The sequence below is a fragment of the Sorex fumeus genome, unplaced genomic scaffold (assembly GCF_029834395.1).
Source record: "Sorex fumeus unplaced genomic scaffold, SorFum_2.1 ptg000003l, whole genome shotgun sequence".
NCBI lineage: Eukaryota > Metazoa > Chordata > Mammalia > Eulipotyphla > Soricidae > Sorex > Sorex fumeus.
Genome location: NW_026606060.1, coordinates 49011614 through 49037524, shown reverse-complemented (window position 1 = coordinate 49037524; position 25911 = coordinate 49011614). Strand labels below are relative to the sequence as shown.

At 42.0% G+C, this 25911-nt stretch overlaps 1 protein-coding gene across 1 annotated transcript; it reads left to right on the top strand.

Moving 5' to 3' along the window:
• Positions 1-17535: 17535 nt before the first annotated feature.
• On the top strand, positions 17536-25900 carry SYCP3 (synaptonemal complex protein 3). The gene is made up of 4 exons (XM_056119504.1): positions 17536-17734; positions 19309-19408; positions 23374-23472; positions 25778-25900. The coding sequence occupies exons 1-4, from the start codon at positions 17598-17600 to the stop codon at positions 25898-25900; spliced, it is 459 nt and encodes a 152-aa protein (XP_055975479.1). The 5' UTR covers positions 17536-17597.
• The last annotated feature ends 11 nt before the right edge of the window (positions 25901-25911 follow it).

Here is a 25911-nt window from a genome sequence, read left to right as displayed (position 1 = left end):
CTGAGCACACAGGGAGGAGCAAGCCTGAGTATCACCAAAACAAAATTACATGTATTAAAATGTATACAGGTATATATATATATATATATATATATGTATATATATATATATATATATATAGAGAGAGAGAGAGAGAGAGAGAGACTAATGACTAAGGATGTGAACGTGTAATCTTACAACTCAAACCCTTGAGTGTTCATCCCACAGAAATTGACCAGAGGTTAGAAAAAAGGAAAGAAACACTATATAACTCATCTCATGAGGTCGACTTTATATAACCCCCCACAGAAGTCTGCCTCAGTACAGGAAAAGACATAGACCAGTCAACCTCATAATTATCTCAAATGACAGGACAAATAAGTCGAGTTCAGTTATTTGCCAAAGGAGCCCCTCTTCATGATCAAGCACGACCACTCTAGGAATGCAGGGTTGGCGCAGCATCGGAAAGCCAATCCTGTTCACATCAGCAGGATCAAAAAGATACACCGGGGGCTAGAGAGATAGTACAATAGGTGCAGTAGACTGCATTTACCCTTGCATACAGCTGCCCTGGATTTGATTCCCCAGCATCCTATATGGTCCCTGCCAGGAGTAATCCCCGAGCATCACCAGGTGTGGCCCCCAAAATCAACAAAATAAAGACACTTTGTGATCATCTCAGTGGGCCTGCCCATTACTTTTCTTGTGTTTTTAGTTTTTTCACGATTTTTGTTTTATCTTTTGAGGGGTAAAGTGGGAGTGGGGCCTCATCTGACAGTGCTTAGGGGCTATTCCTGACTGTGCTCAGAGGTTTCTGCCAGCCATGCTTGAAGGACCATGAACTACTGAGGATTGAACCTGGGCCTACCACATACATGTGTGCTTTGCATGCACTCAGCACATTGAGCTATCTCTCTAGCTCAACCAGCCTTTATTCAAGATTTACCGTTACAGTGTAGTTGTTGGAGCAACAGCCTGGCATATGACCAACCCAAGTTCCATTCCTGGCACCCCAGGTGGCCCCTCAAGCCCACTAGGATTGATGTCTGAGTGCAGAGCCAGAAAGTAAGTCCTGAGCACTGTGGGTGTGACCCCCAAACCAAAATTTAAAAGTACGGTGTCATACAATGGCTTTCCATCTATTCAACAATTCCCAAGACTTTTCTGCATTTGTTTGCTCTGTTTAGTTTTCTTTGTGTTTTACAGTAAACCCAGATTTCATGGAGACAGGAGTACAGAGCCTTAGTGTTTAGTGGCTTTCGTTTGATTGCCGCTTCCCATTTGTTGTAATAATTACTGTGTCTTTTTGAACATGTTCTACCTGCCAAATGTACAAGTTCACTCCATCTACTTAAAACCAAAGAGGGGTGCAGAATACAGTATTACCCTGTCAGGGTTGGGTGACACTTCCCACCACATACTTCATATGCTTCCTATGTCTCCTGTCTGCTATGCCCCAGAGAAGCAGGAGACTCTCTTGAATTCCATAGAGAGACTCCAATGGAGATGAGTTACTGTAAGTTTGGGTTCTGTGACATAGGGTGGATATTTCTTCCAAAAGAAGGGATGCGGGGAGTCGGGCTGGAGAGACAGTCAAAAGACTAAGTGTAGGCTTTGCATGCTGGGACCTCTGGTTCCATCTCCAGCACTACAAGGTATCCTTAGTACCACCAGGAGCTAACCTTCAAGCACAGTCGGGAATAACCTCCAGGTGCGCGCGCGCACACACACACACACACTGGTTGGGCTGGAGATAATATAGTGGGTAGGGTGCTTGCCTTGCCCATGACCAGCCTGTTTTTTTTTTTTTGTATGTAGGAGTACTGCTATTTATTCAGCCACTGATTAGCTGATTGAATTGTGCATGAACTTCACTTTACTTTTTTTTCATTTTTTATAATTCTATTATTGAATCATCGTGAGAGCAGTTACAAATCTTTCAGGTCTAAGTCTCGGTCATACAATGAAACACCCATACCTTCACCAGTGCCCATTCTCCACCACCAAAAACCTCAGTATACCCCATCCCACACCCTCACCCCTACCTATGGGACAGATGATTTCCACATTACTCTCTCTCTACTTTGATCACATTCAATATTTTGACACCAGACCCACCATTATTATTTGAGATTTTACCCCAACACTCAGATCTGTTGAAAAGGCAACAGTAGACAATTTGTGTTCTATTGCTGGTTATGAATAACATGATGTTGCGTGGCTGCAGTAGGGCCATGTGATTTTGAAATTCCAAAACTTTAACACTTAAATCGACCAGCCTGTTTTTGACCCTTGCATTCCATTGGCCCCCTGAGTCTCGTGAGGAGTGATCACTCAGCACAGTCAGGAGTTAGCTCTGAGCACTGTTGGGTTTGTGCCCCTCCCCCCTCCCCAAAACAAACAAGGTTGATGAAAATCCCTCTAGATCAATAGAATAGCACTGTAGCACTGTCCTCCCGTTGTTCATCCATTTTCTCCAGCGGGCCTAGTAATGTCTCCATCATGAAACTTGTTACTGTGTTTGGCATATTGAATACGTCAAGGGTAGCTTGCCAGGTGTTGCCGTGTGGGTGGGATACTCTCGGTAGCTTGCCGAGAGGGGTGGAGGAATCGAACTTGGGTCGGCTGTGTCAGCCGCATTCAAGGCAAATGCCCCACCCGCTGTGCTATCGCTCCAGTCCCAGATCAATCGAGTAATAATTATAAATACTGAGTAATGAACATATGGAAGATAAAATTCCTAAATTAATATTCATGTTGAAGGCAAGCTGCCTTGGTTTAAATCACATCTGTGGGGCTGGAGTACAATGGGTAATTTTGTTTTGCACAAAGCTGATCTGGGTTGATCCTTGGCACCCCATGTGGTCCCTCCACGCTTTCTGGGAGTGATCCCTGAGGTCAGAGTCAAGAGTGTGGCTTGAGCACTACTGGGTGTGGCCCCAAACGAAAAACCCACATCTATTCATTAGAATGTAGTAAAACGTGACTACTGAAAGGATTCAAACTTTTTTATGGAAGGATTATATAGTACCTACCATATTGTAAATGTTTCATAAATGATTCACAATCATTATTATAGCCCACTATAGGTCCTGAATTACTTTTATGACCTTCTCTTCCTTTCCTGTCACCCTTGCCCACACACTGCTAGCCACCTTGTAGATGCTGTTTCTATTGTTGTTTTTCATTTCCTTTTCCATATTTGAAACTTTTACTCGTATCTCAAAAACCATTACCAACATTTCTCTCCTGAGAAATTTTCTGAGACTATCAATTCTTTGAAAAGATGAAGAAGGAATCAGGGAGGTATATTGTTTTTCAAGTGTCCTTGAGAAGATTCTACACACTAGTTAATAAAGAAAATGAGAAAATATTTAATCAGAAACCCAGAGGACTGTAATAATAAGGCAATAGTTCACATGGAGGGATATTGATGTGGTTTTTTTCCTAAGAAATAGCACTGAGACTTCAGTTGGGAAAGTTATGACCAAAAATCAATAAAGCCCTGAAGTACTGGCAACATTTTTAGATTAAAAAGAAGAAATACATGTTTAAAAGGAAAACAAACACAAAACAATGCAGAGCTGGGAGCAAATTCAGAAGGTACAAAAATCTAAACATATCCTGAAATTATATACAGAAAAAAGAATGGAAGAAAATAATGTCCCCGATTGAAAATTGCACATTATCTCTTAGCAATAAGATTGAATGAATTTAATTGCTCTTATAAGTTGCACAGTAGCACTGTCCTCCCATTGTTCATCAATTTTGCTCAAGCGGGCACCAGTAGCGTCTCACAACAAATTGTGAGACTTGTTACTGTTTTTGGCATATCGAATACGTCACGGGTAGCTTGCCAGGCTTTGCCATGCAGGTGAGATACTCTCAGTAGCTTGTCGGGCTCTCTTATAAGTTATCTTCTAAAAACTGTTTCACAAATATTCATTTTATAACTAGAACAATGATTTAGATTTTATTTAATTGATTTATTTTCCGAGAGGTATAGAGGCTTTTGGGGTGACCTCTAATCACCCTTGTAGGTGTTACCATATTTGAACCCTATCAAATATGGTACGACAATTCCAGAAGACGGGTATTTAGTGTCTTATGATGTGTCGCGCGGCCGCTTGCGGCCGCGCGGGTCCGGAAAGTGTCCTGGAGTGTGGCGACGGCTGGGTAGTGGAAGTAGTGTCGAGAGTGGAAGTCTGCCAGTGGGGTATTTATCTGGGTAGGGTGGGTCTCCTGTGCACAATTCGATCCCTGGCTGGTTGATGGAAGCAGACAGGGCAGGGTAGGGTGGGGCTCCTGATTAGAATCCCTTTGTCACCTGTGGTGGTGGGAGCAAGCAGAGAAGCTCTGTCCCTGGGTCCGCCGAGCCTGGAGTCCAAGGTCTCAGAGAGTTCCGCTTACCTTGTTCTGTGGGTCTTCAGTTGTGCGTGGGTCTCGGCCGGAGCGGCCGCGCGGGTCCGGAAAGCGTCCTGGAGTGTGGCGACGGCTGGGTAGTGGAAGTAGTGTCCACTACCTCTCGGAAAGACTGGCAAGCTACCGAGAGTATTCCGCCCGCACGGAAGAGCCTGGCAAGCTATCCGCTGTGTATTCGATATGCCAAAACCAGTAACTACAACTGGTCTCATTCACCTGACCCTGAAGGCTTCACCGACATGGCAGCACTGAGAAGGATGAGAAAGGAGAGGCCGACAAAATCTCAAGGCCGACCTAGGCTGCCACAACGAAGGAAGACAAAAATGATCGTCTGTACTTTCAATGCACGTACGCTAGCATCAGATGCATCCATCGAGGACCTGATGGTACAAGCGCGAATGATCAAGTACGACATCATTGGTCTGACCGAGACAAGAAGACACGAATCACACCATGCCGTTTTCGACACTGGAGAAGAATTGTTCCTCGGAACATGCGATAAAAGAGGTGTTGGAGGCGTCGGTGTCCTTGTCAACACAAACTTGGCCAAGAGCATTGATTCATTCGAATGCCTAACAACCCGAATCGGACGTTTACATTTGAATAGATGTGGCTCACTGCCTGCAGTTTCTATCTTCGTTGTCTACGCACCAACATCTCATTATGATGAAAGAGAAATCGAGAAGTTCTACATGGAGCTAGAGAAGTTCTATAAAGAAGACCACACCTTCTACAAGATCATTGTGGGTGATTTTAATGCCAAGATAGGACCAAGAAGATCAGCTGAAGAACTTCACATCGGAACCCATGGCCTAGAATGGAACGAACAGGGTGAGAGACTGTCTGAGTTCATCATGTCGACCAAGACCATTTTAAGTGATTAAGTGATTTATTTTCAGTTTGGGGGCCATACCCAGGGGACCAGATGGGATGTCAGCGATCAAACCCGGTCGGCTGCATATAAGGCAAATGACTTACCCACTATACTATCCTCCACCTCCTGATTTAAGTTTTAAATAAAGTTCTTGCTCCCAGAGCACCACCAGGAATGATACCTGAGCACGAAACTAGGAATATGACCTGAGCAACACTGATATGGCTCAAGAGCCAAAAACAAGAGCAACAATAACAAAAAAACAAGATTATAAAGTCTCAAGATCTACAAATAATGAGAAGTTATAGAAGAGTTAAGCAAGTTGCTGAATATAAGAATATCAAACTTGCAGGCTATCGAATGTAGCCTGCCCACAGGGCAGAGTCTGGCAAACTCCCCGTGGCCTACCAAATATGCCAAATACCAGTAACAATGATGGGTCTCATTCTCCTAAAGAGCCGTGAATATAATCTCAGGGCTAGGATGAAAGAGACGTTACTGGGGCCTGCTCGAGGCAATCGACGATTAACGGGATGATGAAATGAAATGAAAATGCCAAAAATCAATTGGATTTTTATATATGAGCAATAATTTTAAAAGAGTAACATTTAAATCTGTCACTGTCACTGTCCTCCTGTTGTTCATTGATTTGCTCGAGTGGGCCCACTAATATCTCCATTGTGAGACTTCTTGTTACTGTGTTTGGCATACTGAATACGTCACGGGTATTGCCAGGCTTTGCCATGTGGGTGAGATAATCTCGGTAGCTTGTGGGCTCTCCGAGAGGTTCGGAGGAATCGAACCTGGGTTGTCCAGGTCAGCCGCGTGCAAGGCAAATGCTCTACTCGCTGTGGGGTTGGAGCATTGCACATTGCTGACCCAGGTTTGATCCCCAGTACCCCATATGGCACCTGAGCCCAGTGGGAGTCATTCCTGAGTGACGAGCCAGGAGCAAGCCCTGAACTCCGCCAGGTGTGCTCTCCACCCCCACAAAAACAAAACAAAATGTTACTGCGTGATATTAAAAGTGCATTGGATATGCCAATCACAGTAACAACAAGTCTCACGACGGAGACATTACTGGGCTTGTTACAGCAAATTGATGAACAATGGGAGGACAGTGCTACAGATATTAAAAGTCTAAGTAAATGAAAACTATACCAGGAAAAGGAGGAACAAGGGTCTATTCTCTAAACTGTTCTAGAGATGGGTCAAAATAGATCCAACATTTTAAAATGAAACTTCGAAAGCTGATTCTAAAAGATCCTTCAAATAGGAAAGGTGAAGAGCAAGATAGTTCTAAAGGAATAACAAACTCTAAGAGCTGCTCAGTTAGTTAACAAATCTTTAGTGAAGCTGGACAAATGAAAACTGTTTTGGGCACGAGGCTGGTCAAAGCAATCAGGCTGAAGAAACAGTCTCAAGAATTAGGTTGAGGGCCGGAGCGATAGCACAGCGGGTAGGGCGTTTGCCTTGCATGCGGTCGACCCGGGTTCTATCCCCGGCATCCCATATGGTCCCTCAAGCACCGCCAGCAATAATTCCTGAGTGCAGAGCCAGGAGTGACCCCTGAGCATTGCTGGGTGTGACCCAAAAGGCAAAAAAAAAAAAGAGGTTGTGTTTGACATAGTCATTTTAGAGAAAGCAGAATCAATCATTCAAGGGTAGTGAGACATTGGTTTCCTCGTGGGGGAAACAGGGGATCCTTCCTAATACCAAGTACAAAAATCAGTTCTAGGGGCAGAGGTAGTCCAGAGGTTGAGTTTCTTGCCTCGCATGCTGCCAATTCCAGTTCATTCCTCCTAACACATGTTTCTCAGCACTCATCCTTCTGAGCCCAGATTTCAGGAATAGCCCCTCAACATTGAAATGTATGACCCAGAAACAGCCCCGCCCACCCCCAAAGAAAAGTCAGTTATAGGTGAAGAGACTTGAAAAATCACATCTTAAAACTTTGCTATTTTTTATAAGTTTGAAATAAAAAAATGTTTAAAAAAATAATCAAACAGGCATAGAGTTGAAATCCACCATGCCTAAAGATGCCCCAGGCATGCCCTGGGCTTGATTCTGCAGCCCCTGCTGATCCAGTGCCTCTGTGATTCCATCACGTACACACACTACAAATGAACAAAGAAACAGCAATCTACAAATAGCAACACCTACAAAAGAATAAAAACCTCTATTATCCAATTGAAAAATGAGCAAGAGAGGCTGTAGCAATAGCACAGTGGGTAGGGCATTTGCCTTGCACAGGGCCGACTGGGGTTCGATTCCCAGCATTCCATGTGGTCCCCCGAGCACTGCCAGGAGTGATTCCTGAGTGCATGAGCCAGGAGTAACCCCTAAGCATGGATGGGTGTGACCCAAAAAGAAAAAAAAAGGAAAAATGAGCAAAGAAATCCAAATATACATTTGAAGAAAAAAGAAAATGACCAATAAGCACAAGCACATAATATCAGGAAAGAGAAATATAACAGAAGCCACAGAAATAACAACTAGAAACGCACAGAAAGAACAGTGTCTATACCAGGTGGTGACTGACATACTGAACAGAGGAAACTCACTGTGGTGAGAAAAGTACAAATGAAAGCCATTTGGCATTACTGAACAGCTCCTTGCCTCTGTCCTAGCAATTCCCTAACCAGAGTAGGGAAAAGCCTCAGCATGTGTGCATGTGTTTGGAGTGTTTGCCCAATTATTGACTACAGAATAATTTGAAAATTATGCACATATCTGGCAAGAAAATTGACCCACTCTGGGAAATGGCATGTGTGAGGCTCAAAGTAACATTTTCCTACTACTCTGAGCTCCCCCTCCAATAAAATAATTTTTAAAAAATTATAGACTAGAATTACAGTGTATTATTTAACATAGTTAAAAAATGATGATATTGTATAAACCCAAGCACAAAAAATTATAAGTCTACAACTGTACCACGTGGTGTTTCACTAATAAAAATTAAAAAAAAAAGATGATACTGAATCATGCCCACAAGCTACTTCCAGCACATGTAAGCCCATTTACCAGCCATGATCCAGAGACTCATAAATAAATCTTAAAAGAGATCAACAAGTTGAAAAAGATTCTTCCAAATTCCTGTGCCTGGCTGAGTCATCTGGGGCACCCCAGAGTGGGGCAGGTCAGCCCAATGCCTGCCTGAACAGAGCCCCAGCAGCCAGAAGCTCCCATACTCCACAATCGCTGCCATGGCCCTGACCAGACTCCATCACCTCAAGACAGAGCCTCAACCATTAGTCTGCTGTAAAATTCAGGTATGTGGGTTTTGTGACTGAAGTCTCCAGACTTTCACCAAGTTGGCATGGGTTACCTACCTCCTCCCATCTTCCTATACTTCCAGAAGACCAACCAGTCATGCATATAACCCAAAGCTGTGACCCAGTTAAAAATTTAACTCCAGCCCTATCACCTCATTACATTTTTTTTTATCAGCAAGAAAGGACAGATCACTGAATAGCAGGAGGAGACAAAGAGAGCGATGTTTTCTAACTCTTGTACCTCATGACTGTATGTTAAATACATGGTAAGGCAGCAGTTGGTCCAGTAAAAACACGCAAAGCATCTGTCTTGGAAATGTCAGGATGGTGTGGGTGGCCTTGATCACAAGATCTCTGTGGGCAGAGACTGTGCCTAAGGATGTGCTGGGCATTTTTGCGATGGTTGAAGAGGAACTTTACCATGGGCACACTGGTCCAAATCATGAGGCGCACACACAGAAAATCTCTTAAAATCATTCCACCCTGAAATTCAGATGCTCCCATCATCTCTACCTCATGTGCCATACAATATGTTTGGTTATAAATTTTTTTAATTCCAGTAATGTTGAATGGGGCCTTCACTACCAAGATGACCTGGATATAGAGAAGCATGTTGAATACTCAGAGACAGAGGAAGGTAGAAAAATACAGGCATATAAAGTATAAGGGGAAAATTTACACATGTAGGCCTTACCTGTTCCATGTAAACTCCAAAATAAATTAACAAAGAATTGCTTTAATAGAGTTAGTCGTGACAGGTGAGACATGATTATTACCATAATGAGATCCCAGCACGAAATAAAAAATTTAACGTAATATACTTTAGAGTCCAGAGTCGAAAACCTATATATGTAAATGAGAATAGTAATTTTATATGTATTAATTGATTTTAATGTTCTTATTTACGTAGGCCAAAGTCATACAGTACTCACAATTAGCCCTTACTGATTTTTCCCCTGATCATTCTATTTGCCAGTTCTTAAAGTTTTGTCAGAACAAACAATATAAAGTAAATTTGCCATGTGACAAAGGGGACAGGTTGGGACTGGGAGGGAAACGGGGGATATGGAGGGAAGGTCACACTGCTGGTGTTGGAATACGAAATGCTTGAAACAACTGTCTAATGAACAACTTTGCAAATCACGGTGTTTTTCTTTTTTATTAGTGAAACACAGTTGTAGACTTACAAATTTTTGTGCTTGAGTTTCAGTCATACAATGATCTAGTACCCATCCCTCTATCGTGCCCATTTTCCACCACCAATGATCCCAGTATCACTCCCTCCCCGCCATCCCCCATTCCACCCTGCCTCTGTGGCAGGGCACTCCCTTTTGTTCTATCTCTCCTTTTGTGTGCTATGGTCTTCAGAAGAGACATTGGGTGGCAATCATGTTTGGTCTATAGACTACTTTCAGCATTCACCTCCCATCTTGGGCAGATCTTCCCTGCACCCTTTATTTGGTGCTCCCTTCTCTATTGGAGCTGCCTTTATCCCTAGAGTGTGCGGCTAGCCTCCAAGCCATGGAGTGAACCTCCTGGTATTTATCACAGTTATTCTGGGGTGTTAATCTCTTATTTTGTTCCTTTATGTTCCCCAGATGAATGCAATATTTCTACGTCTGTCCCTCTCTTTCTGGCTCATTTCGCTTAACATATTTTCCATGTAGTACCACTTGTATAATCACTGTGTTTTTAATAAAAATCAATAGAACAAATGCAAACAAATTCTTAAATGATGATTCACCTCTAGTACAGTCTCTTCTGACACAATTCCAAGTAGAAAAAATGTGACAGACCCAGAAAGTCACACAATTGAGTGTACTCAATGCCCAACAGAAAACAAAATTTGGGTTTAGTGCTTAACAGAACTTGGCAAGTGAGAAGGGACGAAAGAGGTACACAAAGTTCAGGGTCACTCTGTCACTTCCTCCCGTTGTTCCTCGATTTGTTCGACCAGGCCCAGTATCGTCTCCATTGTGAGACCCGTTGTTACTGTGTTTGGCAAACCAAATGCGAAATTCTCTCAGTAGCTCCCGGGGCTCTCTGAGAGGGGCGGAGGAATCGAACCGGCTCAGCTGGGTCCGCTGCGCGCAAAGCCAACACCCTACCATTGTGCTATCGCTCAAGCCCAAAATTCAGACCCGAGACAAATCTCTGAAGGAGGCACCGGAAGGAAGGGACGGAAAGAGCTTCGGGAGGCGAGTGGGCGAGTGCAGGAAATTCTACTTTACACTCTGGGCCACGTGCACAGGGCGCAGCCGCCCAAAGCACGCATGCGCGTCCTGAAAGCGACCAATCAGCATCCTTCCCAGGTCCCGCTGGGGCGGGCTTTCCGCCTCCGGCCAAACTGATACCTCAGAGGGGCGTCCAGACTTCGAAGCGAGAAGCTGGTTGCGCCATCGGGAACGATTGTGGGCGCCTGCGCCGTCTGGCTGTTTCTGAGGGAGAGACGTTTTGTGTCGCGTGGGCCCTTGCTCAGGGAGCTCCACCTTCACTGACTGGCCCTGGGGTCTTTGGCGCGAAAATGAAAGCGCCGAGCCACCCTGAGGGTAGGACCGTTGCAAGGGTCGGGGAGGGGGGCCGAGAGCCCAGCGAGAGGCGGGCATGGGGCGCTGCGGTGGGGTGAGGGCCGCCCCCCGTCCCCCTTGCCTCCGTCACTCCCCCAGACCCTGCGACCAAATGTCGCGCGTCCTGGCCGCTGCCATCTTGTGCGCGCGCGCGTTACTTCAGGAAGCGAGGGCGCCCTTGGGGACCGGGTGCCCCACCATAAGCTCGGGGGTCGGAGGTGCCTTTGGCGTCGAAGGGCGCATCCTTGCCGTTGGGCGGCCAACCTTCGTGGGTGCAAGGGCGAGAAGGAGGTTTGCCCTTTCCTGGCGTTAGCGGGGTGGTGGCAGCGGCCAGAGCCACCTTGGGGGGCTCCTTTTGGGGTGGGGACAAGGACAAGAGAGACTTCCTGGCCAGCGGGGCAAGGACGCGACCAACCAGGTCTCCATAGCCTTCGCGCCCACAAACGTACCGGGTGGCCTGTCTGTTCCCCAAGCAGAGTGAAGCGGCCACCTCTGCTTGGCGGCGCTTTTTTGAGAGTTGGGGGGGGGGGGATGGTGTGTGTGTGTGTGTGTGTGTGTGTGTGTGTGTGTGTGTGTGTGTCGGGGGTGGGGGGTCAATGGTAAAGTTGTCTCAAGTGGAGCTCGGAGTACCCAGGTGTCAGCCCGGGCGCTTTTTTGAGAGTTGGGGGGATGGTGTGTGTGTGTGTGTGTGTGTGTGTGTGTGCGTGTGTGTGTGTGTTGGGGGTGGGGGTGGGGTTTCAGTGGTAAAGTTCTCTCAAGTGGAGCTCGGAGTATCCAGGTGTCAGCCTGGGCGCTTTTTTGAGAGTTAGGATGATGATGATGATGATGATGATGATGATGATGTGTGTGTGTGTGTGTGTGTCGGGGGTGGGGGGGTCAGTGGTAAAGTTGTCTCAAGTGGAGCTCGAAGTACTCAGGTGTCAGCCCGGGCGCTTTTTTGAGAGTTGTGGAGGATGGTGTGTGTGTGTGTGTGTGTGTGTGTGTGTGTGTGTGTGTGTGTGTCGGGGGTGAGGGTGGAGGTCAATGGTAAAGTTCTCTCAAGTGGAGCTAGGAGTACCCAGGTGTCAGCCAGGGCACTGTTTTGAGAGTTGGGGGGGATTGTGTGTGTGTGTGTGTGTGTTGGGGGTGGGGGTGGGGGATCAGTGGTAAAGTTCTCTCAAGTGGAGCTCGGAGTATCCAGGTGTCAGCCTGGGCGCTTTTTTGAGAGTTAGGATGATGATGATGATGATGATGTGTGTGTGTGTGTGTGTGTGTCGGGGGTGGGGGGGTCAGTGGTAAAGTTGTCTCAAGTGGAGCTCGAAGTACTCAGGTGTCAGCCCGGGCGCTTTTTTGAGAGTTGGGGAGGATGGTGTGTGTGTGTGTGTGTGTGTGTGTGTGTGTGTGTGTGTGTCGGGGGTGAGGGTGGAGGTCAATGGTAAAGTTCTCTCAAGTGGAGCTAGGAGTACCCAGGTGTCAGCCAGGGCACTGTTTTGAGAGTTGGGGGGGATTGTGTGTGTGTGTGTGTGTGTGTGTGTGTGTGTGTTGGGGGTGGGGGTGGGGGATCAGTGGTAAAGTTCTCTCAAGTGGAGCTCGGAGTATCAGCCTGGGCGCTTTTTTGAGAGTTAGGATGATGATGATGATGATGATGATGATGATGATGATGATGATGATGATAATGATGTGTGTGTGTGTGTGTGTGTGTGTGTGTGTCGGGGGGGGTGAGGGTGGGGGGAGGGTGAATGGTAAAGTTCTCTCAAGTGGAGCTCGGAGTACCCAGGTGTCAGCCAGGGCTTCCTCCCTTCCGTGATTGGCAAGGTTCAGTTCGACATGTGGCGTGGCTTGGACCCTGAGGGGCCACCCCAGCGGGTGCTTTGCGGTGCAGGATGCGGCCCCCTCGATTGCTGCACCTCAGGATGCTGTGGGGGGGAAGCTTCGGGATCTTGCCCCCAAATGCTGCTGGAGGGCCAACCAAGATCACAGTTGGTGGTTGATGGGGTCCTCCAGGGCCACCTATGATTCTGAGGGTTATCAGGGCCACCCGGCAGGGCTTGTGCCCCCCACCCCCCATCTGTGGGGGCCACCAGGTTACGTGTCCTGACATATTCGGGAAGCCGTGTGGTGTCAGGGATTGAGCTGGAGGGGTCCTACATGTTGTGCAAGGCATATCATTACCCCAGACTGCTGGTGGGTTGCCCTGTAATGACACTCCCTGTGCGGGGAAAGGGGTCTCTGGGTCCTGAGGCTTTGTAGATGCGTTCGTTCAGACAGGAATCGCCTTGCGCTGGCGCTGACTACACGGAAGCATCCTGGGAAGCCCGAGAAGGCATCCAAGGAGGGGCAGGTGATGACATCCCTTGACTTAGTGAGAGATGATAAATTTCTGCACAGCTCCAAGAAGAGGACGGAAGGTATACGAGATCAGATGTTGCAGGGTGCTGGCCACAGACTCTGCATGTCCATTTACCCCCCCTTTTTGAATTCACTGCATTTTGTATGATAGTCACACTTTTGTGCATTTTTGTTTTCTCATTTATGCTTTTATAAGTGTATATAACATCTCTTGTCCTTGCATTATTCCCCAAGCGTCTGATAAATCCAATGAGGCTTATTATGACAGTGATATATGTACTGGGTACTGACTTAATTCCATTCAATTTGCAGAAAGTACCACATTTTTATTGCCTGTTTTAAAACCTACCCGGCAGGGATGTAGTTCAGAGGGAGAGCACTTGCATTACAAAGGCAAAGAAGAGAAAAGAAAAACTAACCTAAGGGACCAAGGATGTGACTGCCTCACAAGTGTGAGGTCCTGGATTTGATCCTCATAATGATCAATTAAAAATTAAATTATATTAAAATAAGGTAATAAAGAACATGCTGGCTACATTTAAAGGTATATACCAAAAAATAAAAATAAAAAAAATAAAGGTGTATACCATATGCTGAAACATATACCTGTTGTAAACTTTTATTACCTCCCCGTCACAGTCGTCCCGTTGTTCATTGATTTGCTCGAGCGGGCCCAGTAACGTCTCCATCATGAGACTTGTTGTTACTGTGTTTGGTATATCAAATACGTCACGGGTAGCTTGCCAGGCTCTCCGAGAGGGGCGGAGGGATCGAACTCGGGTCAGCCATGTTGGCCACTTGTAAGGCAAACGCCCTACCGCTGTGCTATTGCTCCAGCCCTTTATTGCCTCAATAAAAATAAATAAGCAGCATGAAAAATAAAAACATGACATGTTGGCAAAAAGCCCAAATACCTCAAGATAAGACAATCCTCCATTAAAAATTACCCAGTGGCAGTTTCAAAAATATTTGTCTTTCTTATCACCAATGCAGGGAAGATTGCAGTAATTGAAAAGCATGGGAAGAAAAGGATTTCAGCAGCCTCAGCTGAAGATGAGGGGTAATATGCTCAAAATAATTTTTGCCTATGAAATAAAGTATTTAAGGAAAGTTATTTTGGTTGTTCAGCAAGAAACAGTATGTAAAAATACTGCTGTAGGATATTTCATCCCAAACAAGCGAATTTAATGAATCCTTAATTAAAAGTTTGAAATGTGATTTTTTTTCACAGGGGTGAAGTGCAGAGTATGCTGTCAACACTCGGAGGTATGTTTTAGGAGATAGGCGATTTAAATAGATTAAAAACTATATAACCGGTGTAATAGAAAATACTGATCTTGAGAGTAGAGACTGTTATTTATGCATAGTCCTCGAACATAAGATATTTTTTCATCAGTATGTGATTCAGTTTCATCAGTTTCTTTATTTCAACTTTTCTCATTGCTGAGATGAAGAGTGAAAATGGTTCAAACAATGCTGAGGTAAGAATAGTACTTTATTTCATACATATGTGAGTCCAAGGGTGTGAAATTTATAGAACAAAAATGGATGGGAAAGGTTTCTATTTTTCAGTGACACATTATGGGCCATATGAAACAAGCACACACACGTATATATGCCAGTTTTTCATTTCCTCAATTTCTTTGACATTCCTGTGTTTTGTTTAGGAGAAGCAGTGTAACAGAAGTCTTAAAAATAATGTTATTTTTTTACATTATTAAACATTGTAGTTGAGAAGCAAAATGATATAATTAGAGATTATAATCAGATAAAATATGCAAACTTTTTTCTTATGTATGTGTATCTTTTAAATCTTTAATTTTATCATTGAGGTAGCATAATTTATAATAGTGTTGATGATTATGCTTTTGGTGTACAGCATTACTGCGTATCCACTGACATCAAAGTGCCAAAATCTCTCCACTACTGTCCCTTAGTCCCCCCTTAGCCCCATCCTTCCCTATCCTTTGCCTAAAGATTATAACATTTAAAAGGTATTGTCAAAATCAGTTACATTAGCTGGTAGGGAAATAATACTCTTTAAGTCAGTAATTTGCTTCTGTAGTTTAAATTAAATGTAGTTTAAATTCATTTAAAACTTTGTGTTCTTTGGTGCCAAAAATTTGTAATCTGTCTTATAAATACTATTTTAGGCGGATATTAGAAGTATAAACTACGTGAAAGCACTTAGGAATTTTTTTTGATGGAAAGCATTTCTATCATGATTAATAAAAACAGGATGAGTAAGCTTGAATTTAGCATGATTAAAGATAGTAAAAGTTTATAAAATAGAGTACTTAAGAGTAAAAAATATCCTCAAATAAATTTTACAAAAGTATTCAAAAGGGTTTCTGAACAAATTATCTATGTATTTACTTAGATTTCTATGCTTGGGTTGTAGTTTAAACGGTGGAACGCAGACCTTGCAAGGCCCTGGACTGGATACTTGAGAACTGTGGCATACAGCCACCACAACAATATCTAAAGAAAAGTTTTCTTGGGGCTGGAACAATAGTACGCATGTAGGGTGTTTGCCCCTGAGCATCACGTATTGCCCAGAAACCAAAAAAGAAAAAAAAATTTTTTTCTCTATGTCTATTTTGCCTCTTTTAGCAAAAAATAGATCTGTCTGTTTTAGCAAAAAATAGACATGGTCACTGTCAGTGTCCTCCCATTGTTCATCAGTTTGCTCGAGCAGGGCCAGTAACATCTCCATCTTGAGACTTGTTGCTGTGTTTGGCATATCGAATATGTCACGGGGAGCTTGCCAGGCTTTGCTGTGCCGGCGAGATACTCTCGGTAGCTTGCTGGGCTCTCCAAGAGGGGTGGAAGAATTGAACCCGGATTGGTCGGGTTGGCTGTGTGCAAGGCAAACACCCTACCTGCTGTGCTATCACTCCACCCCATGGTATTTTTAAATAATTTTATTATACCTTGACATAACTTTTAATCATTTGTAGAGTTTTTTTAATTTTTAATTTTTTTTTTTTTGCTTTTTGGGTCACACCTGGCGATGCCCAGGGGTTACTCCTGGCTCTGCACTCAGGAATCACCCCTGGCGGTGCTCAGGGGGTCATATAGGATGCTGGGAATTGAACCCGCATTGGCCGTGTGCAAGGCAAACGCCTTACCTGCTGTGCTATTGCTCCAGCCCCTCATTTTTAATTTTTGGACTACTCATGGTGCTCAGGGGATCATACAATGCTTTGGACTTAACCTCCTGTATGCAAAACATGTGCTTCAACCATGCACTTAACCTCCCCAACCTACATTAATAAATAGGAAAACTAGAAAATTAAATTATGCCCTGGAGATCCTTGTTTCATTTATTAGCTTTTTAAAATACAGGAAAATTAGAATTTAGAATACTAATAGCTAAAACTTTTTTTCAGAAGGGAAAAAAGCAGATTTTGCTTTTTGGTATTATCCTTATTTAAAAAATAAATTTGTCTACATGATGCTTAGAGACACATGCACACATGAGCAGTGCACACGCACGCACACACACACACACACACACACACACACACCATAGCTGTGGTGCTTTCCAAGGTATATCATGTTGTGTTTGTGCATGCTGCTGTGGGGTGCATCAAAATTTGCACTGTTTTGGTTGTGTTACTCTTGTTTTCCAGAGGTCACAGTTCCTGGTCATGGTGCTTATACATCTTTTAGTTGCAGTGCTTGCTAGGGTTTACCTCTTTGTAGTACTTACACACATCTGACTGATTTTGCCAGATATGGCTTGTGGTGCCAGGGATTGCAGACAGCAGAGCTATCAGATTCAAATAGCATTCAAATTTGGCATTATTGGCAGCACTGGGGATTGAATTCAAGACCACATGTGTACAAAGTTGGCATTTTAAACCACTACACTTACTCTGGGCCCCATTTTAGGCCCGTGTGTGTGTGTGTGTGTGTGTGTGTGTGTGTGTGTGTGTATGTGCACGTGCGCACGCGTGTGTGCGATGCTGATCAAACCCATTGCCTCCCATATATATAAGGCAAGTCCTCTACCACTAATTACATCGCTGACCTAGTGAGCATTCTTAAATTTTTATCTTAAGTTTCTTTCCATAATTATTGAACCAACTTGATGGTATTTATTTTAATATGTAAAAGCATATATAATTTTCTTCAACATTAAATTTAATGAATGTTTTCCAAATAGCTGACATTGACAAGACTCTAATTGCCAAGAGAAAAAGACTAGAAATGTATACCAAAGCTTCTCTCAGAACTAGTAGACAGAAAATTGAAAATATTTGGAAAGTAGAACAAGAGCAAAGGTAAGATTGTGTTTTTTTCATAGCCTCAGCTTCTGTATAATTTCCTAGTATTTATCAGTGCAAATTATGCATATCATTTTAATTTTGTACTTTCTGAGATCTCTAGTAAAAAAATATTTGGGAGTGGGGTTATAGAGGCCACACCTGGCAATACTCAAGGGCTGCTCACTGCTTTATGCTCCAGCATCACCCAGTGGTACTCATGGGACCAAGTGGTACCAGGGATTGAACCCAACTTTTCAGCATGCATGCATGCATATACCTAGCCCTTTGAAGGATCTCTCTGGTATATCTATCTCCCCAGTTGACTTGATTTTTCTCTGAGCAAGTAAAGTCTTTAATCCTATAGCCTCACTCCTTTATAGATTTGAGATATATTATATTACTAGTAATTAATAATTATCTTTTAATAACAATCTTTATTGGAACATAGGTAATATATATTTATTCTAGAATTTTATTAAGTGAATGAAAAGTTAATACAGCCATTAGCCTTGCAAAATCTAACAATGTAGAAAGAGATAAATTTTATATTGTAAATAATTTGTACGTTAAGCTGTTTTGACTATTCTTTTGCATAAAACCACTAAACCAAAATGGGGTGAAATTAAATAAAATGTTTATAAGATTTTTATGAAAAATATAACTTTGAACCTATTTATCATATTAGAATGTATATCTAATAGAAGAAAATAGAAAGTGAACTGCTTGGAGATACAATTTTTGTAGGCATCAGAGGTATCCCAAGCTCTGCTTAGGAAGCACAGGAGTGGACTTGGTCAGCAGTGCCAGCCGTTCAGTGCATAACCTGGGAATGCAAAGCTACAAGGGCCCTGAAGTACTTAGGTATATTCAGTTCACCCCAGCTGGACACAGGGTCCTCCATCCAAGTACCAAGTAATGCTTGGGGAACAGTGAGATACCAGGGATCAAAACAGGGATCAGACTGAGGTGTGCCTTAACTCCTGTACTGTCTCTTTGGCCCTGATAAAATAGACTTAATTTTTTAATTAATGTAATAAACTTTAAATTTTTTGGTAGGAGGCCACACCTGGTAATGCTCAGGTTTGCTGAGCATTCTGACTTTGCCCTCAGGAACCACTTCTGGTGGTACTTGGAGGACTGTATGGTATGCTGGGGGTTGAACCTGGGTTGGCCACATGCAAGGCAAGTGTACTATCTACTGTACTATCACTTCAGCCACAGAACCTTTAATTTACAATGGAAGAGACTTTTCTGTTAGTCCAGAAAATAAATATTTCTGAAATCAACATAAAATCATAATTTAACTTGTTTTTACATAATTTTACTTGTTTTTACAAATTTAAGGCACAGTGATTTTTTTATAGTAGCACTGTAGCACTATCCTCCAGTTGTTCATCGATTTGCTCAAGCAGACCCAGTAACATCACCGTTGTGAGACTTGTTACTGTGTTTGTCATATTGAATACGTCACAGGTAGCTTGCCAGGCTTTGCCATGTAGGCGAGATACTCTTGGTAGCTAGTATGTAAATTATATTAAATTAGTACTTTTTCTTATATAAAATGTGGCAATATTTATTATGTCTTATAGGCAGAAACTTAGCCAAGAATATTCTCAGCAGTTTCTCACCTTGTTTCAGCAGTGGGATGTAGATATGCAGAAAGCTCAGAAACAGGAACAACAACTAACTGTTAAGTATTATGCTTGCTTTTTCTGGCTATAATTAATATATTATAACTAAAGATCATATAGTAATGGAGAACCTGGTCTCATAGTAGACCCATAGAATGCAGCTAGATTTTATTACCCACAGCTTTCTTTATGTTTGGGTACTGAACTGTAAACCAGAGAAATATAAACACACACTCTACTAATAAAAACTCTTAGTCTTTACTTATTATATTAACTAGGATTCTTCAGTGCCAAGAAGAAAACTGTCAAACTCCACTAATCCTATATCAGTATATGTTAAATAAGTTTAGGGAGTAGATTAGCTTCAGGTATAATTGGATAGCATGAGGAAGAATTGCTCATGTGTTTTATGGACTTTATCTTCCGTTCATAGCAGTCTTTCTCAGTGGTGCTAGTGAAAAAGCTTCTTGTAGATATCCTATAAGTTTAGTAACTCTAGTGGACTAAGATAGTCTTTCTTAATGGCTCGGGTAGAAGTCTTTGTAGTCAGGTGTTCTACTACTGAGCTCTATCCCCAGAAAAAATCTTCTGGAAGATAGTCACTGATCTGATTTGGATCATTTGCTATTTCTGAACCACAATCTTTTTTTTCTGCAAGGGTGACTCCCAAGTGGTACCAACTCGGGAGGTCCAGGGTTTCTCCAGGTGATTCTCAGCCAACTAAACCGGTGGTTCCAATACAATATGAGGACAGAGGATTTGGTGGTAGATCCTGTGGTGTTGAGAATTAAACTGTGCTTTTCCTCCTTAACACATTCACCTTAATCTACTTACTGTCTTTCATGTCCCTACTCTTAATAACCAGATGTGTGTTAACTGATCATCTTAATGGGAGATGGAAGTTATCCAAACCCATATATATATATATATTAATCTTTGAATCTATCTTCACTATCTTTGAATTTTATCCTATCGTAGCTTACTGTGAAATGTGTAATAATTTTGACAGCTAAGATGCTGTTCATGTCAAATGATTTTAGAGGTTGGTTTGACAACCCTTTGGGAAATGTTAATTTAAGATACATATGAAACAAGGAGATAAGCAAACTGTGCCATTAATCTGAATTTTCAGGAAAGAAATACAGGTGGAACATACAAAGATGGAAATTATCAACATAAAAATAGCATTTAAACCATGAGATTGGATGAGATTCCCCATGAGGGATTAAAAATGTAAAAGAGAAGTCTGATGACCCAGCATTGGATTAAGTACTTCAATGTAGAGTTCTATAAGATGAGGAAAAAATAGTAAAGGAAGCTGTTAATGAATGGCTTAATATCTAGAAAGAAAACCATTCTAAGGAAAGTGAAGCAGACCTTTTAGGGAAGAAAGGATTAAATTTGTGATATTCTACTTATAGGCTAAATAAGGTCAAGTTAGCAATGTGAAGGTCATTGATTTTTTTTTTTTTTTTGCTTTTTGGGTCACACCCGGAGATGCACAGTGATTAACTCCTGGTTCTGCACTCAGGAATTACTCCTGGAGATGCTCAGGGGACCATATGGGATGCTGGGAATCAAACCCGGGTCGGCTGCATGCAAGGCAAATGCCCTACCCACTCCAGCCCCAAGGTCATTGATATTTTTGATGAGAGCGAGTTTTATGGACTAATAGTATAAAAATCTTATTGAGGTTAAGTGTATGAAATAATAGGAAAGAAAGAAATGGGGCAGGTAATAATTTGAATAGAAGAAATCATAATTTTTGCCCGTTTGATTTTTTTTTTTAGAAATAGACAAACAGCAGCATCTTTGTGTGGTGATAGAAAATCAGCTTGACGGGAAAATACAAAATAATGAAGCGAGGTGTATAGTTGCTAAATAATTAAGAATTATGTAACAAAAATAAATTGACCTTAATAGGGAAAAAGGAAAGTTCATCCTAAAAACTGAAGAAGGGGCCAGAGAGATAGTACCGCAGGTATAGTGTGTACTTTGTGTGCTGTGGCACGGGTTTAGTTCTGGCACCACATTTGGTGTTCAGAACCAGGATGAAGCTCTGAGTATAGCAGGGTATGCCTCTTTGCCACCCCCACACTCCCAAAATGGGGAAAAGCAAATTATAAAAGCATAGATGGATGTAGGTGGGTAGATAGATAAGGTGAGAAGAGATCTCTGGATTACTTCTGTTTAAATAATTAAAACCATTTAAAGCTGGAAAAGATGTTGCTTTTTGAGATCAAATGAGAGTTAATCAAATGCTTTCCTGAGTTGACCAGTGACTGAATTAGAGAAAACTGCCCAGCAACATTAACATATTAATATTAAGCATCGTTTTAACAAATTTTATTATCATTATGTTTTAACATAAGCATTAATATATTTGACAGTAAGCATAGTTTGGTTAACATAGTGACCATGAGTTCAAAGCAAGATACCTCACCATGGTAGGTATCCTCACAACTGTAGGATTTTTTCTACTACATGTGGAATAGCTGGGGAGTTGGACTCTATATTTGAAGTTTAGCTAAAGTAATGTAATTATGAAAGAAGCAGAATATTTATGCAAAGGAGTAATTGACAGGTTTAAGTTGGAAAAGAGAGAAGGGAAGACATGGAATTAAGGTAGAGGACAGTGATGAATGGATTTTGAATGAATGGATGAATGGATTTTGGGCCTAGATAGAGATTGATTTTAAAAAAAAAAAGCAGCTTTGGAAAGAAAGATGGCGGCCGCACGGGAGCCTTGTGGACAGCGGATATGAGCCGAGGGTCGGGGGCAACAAAAACCTTATGGGAAGGGGGGCGTTCCTGTCCGTCCTTCACGCCCTACCGAGGTCACCAGTTGCCCCCCACGAGCGGCTCTCCGGCACGGCCATGGCCCCAGAAGCACAGAGACCAATCTCTTAATTATCTGACTTTTAGTAGAAATACTTCCAGGGTTAATAAGTAAAATAGCAGAAATCCAAAACCGTGCGGCCGTGACAACATTTAATTCTTAAACCCAGCTGTAGAAAGCAAATCATTTCACAACGCTTTTTCAGCATGTCTGATTTGGGGGGATTTGGGGGGGGGATAAAATCTAAATAATAATGGTGCATATTTTATCGAAACAATGAATCTAGTCAAAGTAGATAGAGTGTTAACTAGAACTCATCTGCCTCACAGGAATTGGGAGGGGTGGGAGGTGGGGTTCTATTGGGGTTCGTGGTAAAAAAATAAGTATTGGTAAAGGGAAATGTGTTTGATATTTACATGACTGAGACCTAAACCTGAAAGCTCTAACTTTTCCCACAGTGATTCAATAAATAAATTATAAAAAAAAAGCAGATGTTTTGAATATTGAGATTTCTTTCCTACTAAGCATTTGGCAGTATAATAGTATTGAATATTAGTGATGAAGAGTTATCTAAACTAGGTCATAATAGTTGTTAAAATATTATTACTATTAATTTTAAAATGATTTCTTTTGGGACTGGGAATGTATGTAGCCCAGTTTAGTGAGGAGAGTGCATGCCTTAAGTGCATGCCTTAAGCATTAGCTTAGATCACTGGTACCACAAAACAAAAAAATATTTCTTTTATTGTGCATATGGTATAATGTACACACACGTAGATGAATAGAGCTAATCTGAAATTCCATAAGACTGTAAATCAATGATAAGTTCAGAGTAAAATTTTTAAAAAAATCTTTATCTTTGTTACAATAAAAAACATTGTTTGTTTTGGGGTCACACCCAGCAGAGCTCAGGGAATACTCCTGGCGCTGCACTCAGGAATGACTCCTGACAATTCTTAGGGGGACTATATGGGATGCTTGGGATTAAACCTGGGTTGGCTACATGCAAGACATATGCCCTGCCCACTGTACTATCTCTGCAGTTTTACAAAAAACATTTTAAACTGTTCAACTCTTCATTATTCTTTCTAGCCTGTCATATTAATTCAAACTATTCCTTTTAATATAAAATTACATCTTGCTAAATTTAGTTTTCACACTAAGTTTTTCTATTATGGTTGTAGAATATGTTTCAACAGCAACAGCAGATTTTTCAACAAAGTAGAATTGTTCAGAGCCAGAGACTGAAAACACTTAAACAATTATATGACCAATTTATAAAGGTTTGTAGTATTTGATAACATAATACATGTTTATAAGATATGTAATTTATTTATGTAAAAATATATTACTTTCCTCAAATTTATGAGAAAAAACATATTTAAATTTTTAATATTTTAAATCTTAATTGCCTTCCATTTTGCATTTTGATTTGATTTTTTTCATTTAAGTATAAAATATGTATTTTATTTTAGAACTCTATAATGTTTTAGGGTTCAAAACAGGAAGTAGCAAAGTGGATGAATTTTCAAATGTTTTATATATATTTAAATATATCATGGCATATTTACTTTCAGAATTTTTTTTTTAATGTAAGAGTACTGCTATTTATTCAGCCACTGATTAGCTGATTGAATTGGGCATGAACTCCACCTTACTTTTTTTTTTATAATTTTTTTTTATTGAATCACCATGAGAGCAGTTACAAAGCTTTCGGGTTTAAGTCTTGGTCATATACAATGAAACACCCGACCCTTCACCAGTGCCCATTCTCTACCACCAAAAACCCCAGTACACCCCCATCCCACACCCTCCCCCTACCTGTGGAGTAGATGATTTCCACATTACTCTCTCTCTACTGATCAAGCTAATTAACTAAGGCAATGATCCCAGAGACTCAGAAAAAAATCTTGAAACCTAATGGCTTTTGGCAGAAATGCAGCAGCTCCCTACAATAGGTTACCGATGCTGGGCCAACCCAGGGGGAAATAGGTTTCGTGCCTTGGCCTGTTCCCCCTGGAGGCCCGGTGGCCATCATCTGCCAGAGACCACTGGACAGTCAGGTTTGGGCCCTCAGTGACAAGGGCCGGCCCTTTCCTCCCCACCCCAATGAGACCCGAGTCGCCGCCCACGAACGGCCTCTCTGGCTCCTGATCAAGCTGTAATGGCCATGATCCCAGAGACTCAGAGACAAATCTCGGAACCCAGTGGCTTTTGGCAGAAATGTGTCCGGATCCCGCAGTAGGTTACTGTCGCCAGGCCATCCCAAAGGGGAAAGGGTGTTGTCCCTCCGCCTGCTCCCCCTAGGTGGCTCGGTGGCCGCCATCCTCCAGAGGCCACTGGACAGTCAGGTTTAGGCCCTCAGTGATGAGACATGCGGGGCCTCATGGAATGGAGGTGGAGTCGGCCCTTTCCTTCCCGTCCCAACGAGACCCCTAGTCGCTGTCCGTGAACGGCCTTTCTGGCTCCTGATCAAACTGCTTAATTGCCATAATCCCAGAGACTCAGGAACAAATCTCAGAACCCAGGTTTTGGCAGAAATCCCTCCAGATTTAAAATTTTGGAATTTCAAAATCACGCGGCCACTACTGCAGCCATGTGACATCATATGTTATTCTTAACCAGCAATAGAAAACAAATTGTCTAGTGTTGCCTTTTCAGCAGATCTGAGTGTTGGGGTAAAATCCCAAATAATAATGGTGGGTCAGGTGTCAAAGTATTGAATGTGATCAAAATAGAGAGTAATGTGGAATAAGGTAATGATCATGTAAATTTCTCCATAGCACTGAACCTCATACATTTTACATAATAGACTATAGTATTTTTACTTGTTGAAAATTCATAATTTTATTACAAACTGAAGCAGAATCTACAGATATTTTATTCCCTTTAATAGTCCATATCACATTAACTACTAGTCATAGTAAGTGAACTGCAATCTGATTATTTAGAAATTTTATTAGGAAATTTCAAAATAATGATATTTAGTGATATGGCACTTAATTTTTTTTTTAGTTTGACATTAGCAGTTTATTAATACATTGTTTTTATTTTATTTTTTTATAGGGGGTCACTCCTGGCTATGCTTAGCTGAGCCAGATGGTGCTCTGGGAGCCACAAACAATGTTGGGAATCAAACTCAGGGCTACACACAAGCTAGACTGTCTATACCACTTGTGCCATTTCCCAGTCCCCATTAACCCACTGTTTTCAGCGAAATACACTACTGTTGTACCTCTAAAAATAATATTTTATTCATTCTGACCTTTTTAAATAGTTTTTTAGGCCACACCTGGCATTGTTTTGGGATTACTCCTAGTTCTGTACTCAGGCACTGCTCCTAGTGGTGCTTGGAGAGGACCACCTGAGGTGTGGAGAATCAAACCTAGGTTGGCTTTGTGCAAGGCACATGCCCTACCTGCTGTAGGACTATCACTCTGGCCCGGTTTATTTAGAAAATTTTTATTTGGAATAATAATGTGTATTAGTTAAATATTAAGCATAATTTTTGAAAGTTAATCATACAAGTTTAGAACCTGAAAATAAAACAACTGGTGGTTTATACTAAACTAATCTTTTGTATTTTAGAATATGGAGGAAATGGAGAAGAATCATGATGTTCTACTTACTGGTGCACACAATGAACTTAAAAAAGAAATGGCTATGTTACAAAAACAAATCATGATGGAAACTGTAAGTTACTATACTTAAAACTTAAAGAA